The sequence below is a fragment of the Camelina sativa genome, chromosome 9, assembly GCF_000633955.1.
Source record: "Camelina sativa cultivar DH55 chromosome 9, Cs, whole genome shotgun sequence".
Lineage (NCBI taxonomy): Eukaryota > Viridiplantae > Streptophyta > Magnoliopsida > Brassicales > Brassicaceae > Camelina > Camelina sativa.
In genome coordinates, this window is record NC_025693.1 from 21,430,128 (window position 1) to 21,440,008 (window position 9,881).

General features: G+C 40.7%; 1 protein-coding gene across 1 annotated transcript; it reads left to right on the forward strand.

Annotated features, from left to right (window-relative positions):
• LOC104711617 lies at positions 1,006–3,291 on the forward strand. Its single transcript, XM_010428315.2, has one exon. The coding sequence runs from the start codon at positions 1,183–1,185 to the stop codon at positions 3,133–3,135; it is 1,953 nt and encodes a 650-aa protein (XP_010426617.1). The 5' UTR covers positions 1,006–1,182; the 3' UTR covers positions 3,136–3,291.

Genomic DNA, 9,881 nt, shown 5'->3' on the forward strand with positions numbered 1-9,881 from the left:
GTTCTTGCTTGTGGTGGTTGTGTTATGGTTATTATAGGTTCCTGAGGCTTTTGGGAGAGTTTGGGACAGATTGTAGGCGGATTGAAATGGAGGTTCGTCGTTCGGATTCGTGCAGTTCACGTCTGCGAAGGGAGTGTCGATCGACACCAGTTAGGTGTCGGTCGACACCATGTTTGGCCAGTATCGATCGACTCCTCTCTGGTGTCGGTCGACACCAAGTTGCTTGTTTCGTGATTTTTCCTGGTTTGTTTGTGTTTGGTTGTCATTTGTTAAGCATTGGTTTCTCAGTTGCTTGTGTGTATAGCCCAGTAGATGGGAGGATTGCCTCACTAAGTATTTGTGATAATACTTACGCATCTCAATTGTTGTTTGTGGTGTGCAGGTTTGTGTTGTGGAATCATGGCGATAAGGAGGAGGATGATCTAGGGTCTCGTTTGTGTGTTATTGGATTATTGGATATGTTGTTGGAACCTTGGATAGAGATATGCTAGGTTGATGGATAGAATGCTTAGGATTGTTACTGTATTGATGTTGTAATGGTTCTGTATGGTTGGTATGTTTCCGCTGTGTGTACTGGTTGTTATTGGTTTAATGAGGAGTTGTGGTTTGGGTTGGTTTAATTTAGTAGTATAGACTGCATAATTGTTTACATTGTATTTAATTGTTAAAAAAAAATAGAGTCGGGTTGTTTCAACTTGGATCCATCATCAACTATAACCAAGCAATGGACCAAAGTTAGTGTTTCTTCTTCTCTAAATAGGTGATTTTGGTTGAATTAAATTAAGTCTAGATGATCTTGGGATAGATTTAATGAATATAGAAATCTAAATTTATATTTGGTATCAGAGCTATTCTAGATTTGTTTAGTTCACCATCTAACGTACGACGTGAAAATCTAGTGCTTAACGGTTCGTAATCAATTCTAGAATTTTGGTGTGTGCATAATCAACGTACGTATCCGTAGAGGCACGTATGTATTAATGTATAAAGGTCCACATTTTTTTTTTTTTTTTTTTTGTCTCTCTCTAGTTCGGTGAACAGATAAAACAAACTTTCCGAAACTAATCTCCCCAGATCAGCGTTGCTCCGGCGCGTCGTTTCTCACAAACATCATCTTTGGTTTCGTCCTATCTCTAGCTATCCACTGAACCAATTGGAGTCTTAACCGGCGGTTTATTCGTCATGGGTCTGGGATCCAAATTCGACGGTAATTCTGGTGAGTTGCTTCCTCCGGCAAGCGTCGACCGGAGATCCTCTTCACCTCTCCTTGCCTGCTTAGAGTCTTCAGTACCAGATCCGCGGTGGCCAAGCAAGCATCGTTGGTCAGCGTCTGAGTTAAAGGTTGCAAACCAAAGCGTCACTTCCTCTGCTCACGACTCCTCTTCTTCATCACCGGCGAAGTCTTTTCCTCCCACGGCTGTTGAGAAATCACTGGTGTCTGTTCAATCTACCCTCCCGGTGGATTCTATCGTTCAGAGAGATGAACCCAAACTGGCAAACTCTTCTCCTCCGACCAAAGGTATGAAGATTTCGACATTAGCGGATGGTGTCTCGCCAGATTTTGTCTGTTGTTCTTCCCACGTTACCGTGAATAAACCTCCTCTGGTGGTTCCGTCACTACCGGTTAATGACGAGACTGAACCGGTGTCTTCAAACCAACCTCCAATTGTACCTGTGGAGATTGTTGCTGTTGCATCTGACAGACCCAATGCCCCTAAGGATTTGGTTTCTCCACCTCTAAAAGGAGCTTGGGCGAAGAAGTTAAAATACACCTCCTCGTCTGCGAGTGGACTAGTAACGATTCCTGTTTCATCGAAGGAAGATGATCTTAGGTTTCCTTGGGCTGCTAAAATGGATCCGGCGGCAAGGAATCTTTACAGAGCTACCTCTCCAGAGTATATGGAAGACGGTACTCCAAAGGTAACGATACCAAGTCATGTCTTGTTGCAAGGTCTTGAGAATCAAAAGGAGTATGTCTTAGGTCAGTTCTATAGGTGTACTCCTCCTCCTGGCGGCTTGATCCATGCAGTGGTAAATAGAATTTGGGGTAGAAAGTGTAGAATCTTTATGCGTAAGTTAGAGGGTTCCAAATTTCTTTTCCATATCCCGAATGCTTCAACCAGAGCTTGGGTTCTTCAAAGAGGACTTTGGCATGTTGATGATTGTCTTATGTTTGTTGCTCCTTGGTCAGCTGCAGATACATTTGATATCCCGGAGATATCAACTATTCCTGTTTGGGTAACACTTAAGAATATTCCACACAGGTTGTATTCAATTCCAGGTATTAGCCACATTGCGTCAGGGTTAGGTGCTCCTATGGCTACTTATAAACCAAGACTTGACCCTTCTTTAATGGGTGAGGCCAAGATACTGGTGGAAGTGGAGCTGAGTAAAGCTTTCCCTCCTAGGATTGCTGCAGCTGACAAAAAGGGTAACATTTCTATGGTGAATGTTGAATATGCTTGGGTTCCAGCCATTTGTGGCGACTGTGGACAGCTGGGGCATAAGGCCTCCCGTTGTATGCAACCCCATGTGCCAAATGAAAATGGTTCAAAGCTGGCTTCAAAGGATGTTATCACTCCTACTATTGTAAGGATCTCTAATACCAATGATTTGGTCTCACCAACCACTCTTCAAACCGAGTCTCTAGTTGTTCCCATTACCACAATCACAGAAATCCAAATTGATACAGCCTTATTAGTTGAAGCTGTCCCAATCCAAGTCACAGAACAAAGCCCCGAGGTGGCAGAAGGTCACACAAATGTTGAAGCTGAAGTTGTCACTGAGGCTATTTGCACAGTTGATATAGTTACTGAAGCTGCAGACACACATGATGATGCTCTTAGTGACCGAGAGGTAAGACATGTCATGACTAATAACAGGTTTAACCATTTAGGTTCTTCATTTTCAGATGGAGAGTCACTTGACTCTGATGGAGAGTCAGTTGAGTCAGATGATTCAGAAAATGTGGCGAGATTGATGGATCAAATGACTCCGGCTGGGCAACGAATTTTACGTGAAAGACCGGTTCAACTGTCCCTCAAAGCTAAGGAGATACAAGAATCTTCTATAGCTCGAGGAAGAGGTTACCGGGGGCGTGGGAATCGTGGACGCAGGAACCGGGGACGCGGCTAGTTGTCCTCTCATGCTGAACTAAGAAGCCAACCGAAGCGGAAGATTCGGTCACCATCTTTATTTTACTAATATTGGCATCTGTCGGTATTGTTTTTGTTCTAAAAACTGTATGACTTCGTCATGGCTTATGTTTCTTTATATAAAATCAGTTTTTTTTTTTTTTTTTTTATTTTTTTTTTTTTAAATGTATTAATTTATAAGTAACTGTCATATTCTTCTACGTCGTTTCATGCATGAATGAACATAATTCTTAAATAATTGTTTAATTCACTTTGAATAATGTGTGTGCATGAAGATTCACGTAGAATCATGTCTAGAGTTTCTGGGTTTTTGTCTTATTTGAATAGCAAACTAAGATGGAAAGAATCTGGGTAATTTATGATTAAAATTATAAGGATTAGAGTGGGTATGAATTATGTTAATCACTAACCGGTGATTCTTAATGTTGAACATACCATAAGCGCTGCCATGAAGTCACGATCAATAGTTATGACTTGGTAAAAATTATGGCTTATAGTTTTGCTTCCGCTGCAAAATTTTAGTTTATATTAAAACGTAACTGGGTAATTTGTGTTATGTGATATTAACACAATATAAAATAATATATACCCATTAAAATAATTAATTATTTTAATGTTTATATGTATATAACTTATTAGTCATCAAAGTGGCCTTGTTATATTACATATAGACAATAAAATTTAAAAGATTTATTAATTGATCATTATTAAAGAGATGCTAAAAATGATATAAAATTTTTGATTTATCAATTATTTTGTTATCTATATTCTTGAAGATTGCCCAAAGGTGGATCATTGAATATAGTTAATCATATGAAAAGAATTAATCATTTTCAATATAATCAATAATTTGTATACCCAAAAGTAACAAATTTATTTGATTACTCACGTTATGGTTATACTTCTCTGTTGCATGAAAAAATCTCAGTCCCGTGAATATCCTAGAGATATTCATTAATGAGGTGGAAAGACAATTAGTTAGAAAAGTAAAAGTAGTGAAGTCTCATAGAGGTGGTGAGTTTTATGGAAAATTCACAGGAAATGGACAATGTCCGGGTCCATTTGCAAAGCTACTTGAGAGTAGAGGCATTTGTGCACAATATACAATGCCTAGTACTCCTCAGCAGAATGGTGTGGCTGAGAGGCGGAATCGTACTTTAATGGAAATGGTTATGAGCATATAAGTAATAGTTCTTTACCCCTTTCGTTGTGGACATATGCATTAAAGACTGCAACGTATGTCTTAAACCGGGTTCCTAGTAAGGCAGTTCCTAAGACTCCTTTTAAACTGTGGACGGGAAGGAAACCTAGTTTAAGACATTTACGTGTTTGGGGATGTCTCGCAGAAGTAAAGCCATATAATCCACATGAAAAGAAACTTGATTCGAGGACTATTAGTGGCTTCTTTATTGGCTATCCGGAAAAATCAAAGGGGTATATATTTTACTGTCCTAAGCATAGTACGAGAATTGTAGAAACAGAAAATGCTAGGTTCATTGAAAATGGTCAAACTAGTGGGAGTGGTGAACCAAGAAAGGTAGACATTCAACAAGTTCAGGTTGAAGTTTCTTCACCTGTTGTTACACCTAAGGTTGTCGTTCCTATTGTTTCAGTACAGTTAAATGAGACAATAGAACAACATGATGATGTACCAATCCCAATAGATGAAGGGAAAATTAATGAACCTGTCGCTGTTCATGAAAAAAATGGTGTACCACAAGAACCATTAAGGCGATCTGGAAGGAACCGGAGATCTGTCATTTCAAACGACTATGTGGTTTATGCTGTTGAAAGTGAATGTGACTTAAGCATTGAGGAAGCCCCGAACACATTCCGAAAAGCCATGGAAAGTGACAATTCTGAAAAATGGTCTATTGCCGCGAAAGAAGAAATAAAATCTATGGGTGATAATAATGTTTGGGACTTAGTAAGGTTGCCGAACGGTTTCAAAACCGTTGGTTCTAAATGGGTCTTTAAGACTAATCGCGACTCGAAAGGTAACATTGAAAGATACTAGGCTCGCCTTGTTGCCAAAGGTTTCACTCAAAAAGATGGCATTGACTATAAAGAGACCTTCTCTCCAGTTTCAAAGAAGGATTCTCTTAGAATTGTTTTTGCTTTGGTGGCTCATTATGATCTGGAACTTCACCAAATGGATATGAAAACCGCCTTTCTGAATGGAGAGCTTGAGGAAGAAGTATATATGGATCAGCCTGAAGGGTTTATGGCCACAGGAAATGAACATATGGTGTGTAAGCTGAAAAAGTCAATATATGGACTTAAACAAGCTTCCAGACAATGGTATTTGAAGTTTAATGATACCATTACGTCATATGGGTTTGTAGAGGTTATCGTTGACTGATGCATTTACATAAAGGTCAGTGGGAGCAAGTTTGTTATTTTAGTCTTATATGTTGATGATATTTTACTTGCTGCGAATGATATGGGTATGCTACATGACATAAAGAAGTATATATTTAAGAACTTTGAAATGAAAGATATGGGTGAGGCATCTTATGTGATCGGAATAGAAATAATTTGAGATAGATCACAAGGATTGCTAAGTTTGTCTCAGAAAGGATATATCAATAAGGTCTTAGAGAGATATAGAATGAGTGAATGCTCCGCTGGTAAAATTCCAATTCAGAATGGGGACAAGTTCAGTAAAATGCAATGTCCAAGAAATGAATTGGAACGTAAAGAAATAGAAAGAATTCCTTATGCATCAGTGGTTAGGAGTTTGAACAATGTTCAGACATGTACTCGACCAGATATCAGCTTTGTTGTTGGTATGTTGGGTTGATATCAAAGTAATCTCGGAGTGGACCACTTGAAGGCTGCAAAGAAGGTTCTCAGGTACTTGCAAGGCACCAAAGAGTTCATGCTTACATACAGGAGATCTGATGACCTCAAGGTCATTGGATATTTAGATTCAGACTATGTCGGATGCGTTGATAGTATAATATCGACGTTTGGATATTTGTTCTTGTTAGCTGGAGGAGCAATATCGTAAAAAAGTGGAAAGCAATCTGTCATTGCTATTGATCAAGATAATGTCGAGTGTGATATGGTCTTGTCCGTACAATCGTCCGTATGGTTACGAGTTGGACCGTCCGTACAAGTCCATGAGCCCAATCACCAAGACATGAATAAGAGGCCGGGTTTCTCCTCTATAAAGGCCCACGAGAAGAGAAGGATCGAGAAGGTAGCTTGTAGCCGTTAGAGATGGAGTCAAACAGTCACATGTTTCCTTAAGAGAAACCTCGAGCTGTCGCTATCGCTATAGGGAACCACCCTCTCTCTCTCTTTGTGTCGCTATCGTTTTTGTAAAGGGTGAAGCCCTATTCTCACATGCTATTTTAAGGTTTCTATCCAACATTGTAACATATACATTCTAATGTAGAATCTCTTTTCTCTTTTATTCTCTTTGTTCAACCTTATTTCTTCTCTAAACTCTCAACTCTCACCGATTCACTCTTCTCACACAAAACCCTCAACTCTTCACTCTCATTCTGCTTAAACTAACATGGTATCAGAGCAAGTTTTTCGATTCTCCACTCTCTAAACTCACTATTTCTACTTACTCTTTCGATTCTCCATTCTCCTTCTTTACTCTCTAGAAAATTGTACCCTTTCTCGTCATGGAAGCCGCAAAACCGATAGTTACTCCGGTGGTTCTCAAAGGTGCTAACTATCTCTGTGGAAAAGAACCACAAAGACCGCTCTTAGTGGCCGGGGACTTTGGATTCATGTTGAAACAAACCAACTCTCCAAGAAAGCCAACAAAGAAGACGGCAAAGAAGAAAAAGAAGAAGACAAGGAGGCTGAGCTCGAAAAGGAAGTCAAATGGTTCCAAGAAGATCAGACCGTGCTTGCCATTCTCCAAAACTCGCTAGACGCGTCCATCTTAGAAGCCTACTCTTACTGTGAGACGGCAAAGGAGCTATGGGACACGCTAGCTAATGTGTACGGGAATGTTACCAACCTAACATGTGTATTTGAAGTTAAGAAGGCTATTAACAGCCTACATCAAGAAGACTTGGAGTTTACCAAGCACTTTGGGAAGTTTCGGTCTCTTTGGGCTGAACTCGAGATGCTCAGGCCTAGTACCATCGATCCGACAATTCTGAATGAAAGGAAGAAGCAAGACAAGGTCTTTGGTCTACTTCTCACTCTCAACCCGGCATTCAATGATCTCATTAAGCACATACTCCGCAGGGACAAGCTCCCCACTCTCGATGATGTATGTGCTCAAGTTCAAAAAGAACAAGGGTCACTTGGCCTCTTCAGTGGTAATGGCGAACTTGTCACGGCCAACAAAGGGTTATACAAGCCTGATGAAAGGAAGACGGTGGTATGTGACCACTGTAAGAAGAAAGGTCATGTGAAGGACAAGTGTTGGATCCTTCACCCACATCTCAAGCCGGTCAAGTTCAAGGCAAATCTGTCACTAGAGGGTACAAGCGGTAAAGCAACCGGAACGGCAAACCAGGGAGGGGCGATGGCTATGGCAGCATCTTATGGAGACTTGGTGAGGAAGTCTGACCTGGAGGCTCTCATTAAGTCCATCGCCGCACTCAAAGATTCCGGTACCACCTTCTTTGCTTCTAAACCTAGTAAAATGCTTGTCATTGACTCGGAGGCTTCTCACCATATGATAAGTAACCCGAGTCTACTAGACAATATAGAACAAGCTCTAGGTAACGTTGTGATTGCTCATATAGACCAAATTCCTGTGAAAGGTGTTGGTAACTTGAAACTGTTTGAACAAAGTTCTAAAGCGTTTTACATTCCGACGTTTACATCTAATCTCTTATCGGTAAAGAAAGCAACTAATGATTTGAATTGCTATATTAAGACCGGAAAGATACTTGGGGAAGGGGACGGAACCGGAGATCTTTATATCTTAGAGAAGACTTCACGAAGTCCCTCTAATTCAATTTCTCTTACTTCTTGTTTCTCGTCTAATAATAATAATGCATTGTGGCATGCTAGGCTAGGCCATCCTCACTATCGTGCTCTTGAGTTGTTGTTGCCTAATGTTTCTTTTAGTAGTTCTAGTTGTGAGTCGTGTATCCTTGGAAAACATTGTAGAATCGTGTTTCCTAAATCCTCTACTATTTATGAAAATTGCTTTGATTTGGTTCATTCTGATGTTTGGACATAACCATGCTTGTCTAGAGATAACAACAAGTATTTTGTGACATTTATTGATGAAAATTTGAAATATACTTGGATAACATTGTTACCTTCTAAAGACCGTGTGTATTGATGAAAAGTCGAAATATAAATTTCCAAAACTATGTTACTAATCACTTTAATACAAAGATCAAAATGCGTAGGTCTGATAATGGAGGAGAATAAACTAGTCACAAGCTCAAAGAACATCTATCTAAGCATGGCATCCTTCAACAAACTAGCTGTCCATACACTCCTCAACAAAATGGTGTGGCGGAAAGGAAGAACAGGCATCTTATGGAGGTGGCTAGGTCGATGATGTTCCATATGAATGTTCCAAAGAGGTTTTGGGGAGACGCAGTCATGACAGCCTGCTACCTTATCAACCGGACGCCGACAAAAATCCTAAGCGACTTAACTCCCTTTGAAGTTCTTACTAAGACTAAACCTTCATTAGACCATTTACGAGTATTTGGCTGTGTGTGTTTTGTCTTGATACCAGGAGAATAGAGGAGTAAACTCGATGCAAAGAGTACCAAAAGTATGTTTATTGGCTACTCAACTACGCAAAAGGGCTACAAGTGCTATGATCCAGTCAACAGCCGCATGTACGTGTCTAGGGATGTCAAGTTCATGGAGGATCAAGGTTACTATGAGACGAAAGACTGGAACAGTCTCAAAGATCTCTCACATTCCACCATTGATCGTGTAACCAATCTCCGATTCCTACTCGATTATCTCGGCGTCACTAAGCAATCATGTCCCGAGGAGTCTCTACCAAAACCACCATCCGATGGGCCTACAATATTATTGAAACCTCAGGGAACTCATGATGCTTCTCCTCCTCGTTCTGAGGATACTATTCAAGAGCCAAGAGAGACACAATCCGAAGGAGCCTTGACTACACCTCCTGATCTACCACCTGACGATAGTACAGCTGAGATAGGCCAGCCCGCACCATCAACATCTCCACCACCACTTCGGCGCAGTGAACGTTTAAAACAACCGCGACGTAGTGAAAGGATAAAGAATCAACGAGTCTACTATAACAATCAGGCTGTGGCGCATCCTATCCAGGCTGTAAGTTCGCTTGCCCTGTTGCCACCTGATCATGCGGCATTCCTTGGGGCTATTGACGCTAACTATATTCCACAGACTTATGATGAGGCCAAAGATCACCAAGTCTGGCTAGACGTTGTATCCGATGAAACCGGTGCCATGGTTCACAACCATACTTGGGACGAAGCCGACTTACCTAAAGGGAAGAAAGCAGTCAGCTCCAAATGGGTCTTTACCATCAAGTATCTGAGCACCGGTGAGATCGAACGATACAAAGCTCGTCTAGTGGCACGTGGTTTTACTCAAACATACGGTACCGACTATACGGACACCTTCACTTGAGTTGCAAAGCTTCACACTGTTCGTGTGGTGCTCTCCATTGCCACTAACCTATCATGGGATCTTTGGCAAATGGATGTCAAGAATGCCTTTCTTTAGGGGGAGCTAGAAGAAGAAGTTTATATGCACCCTCCACCAGGGTTAGAAGAC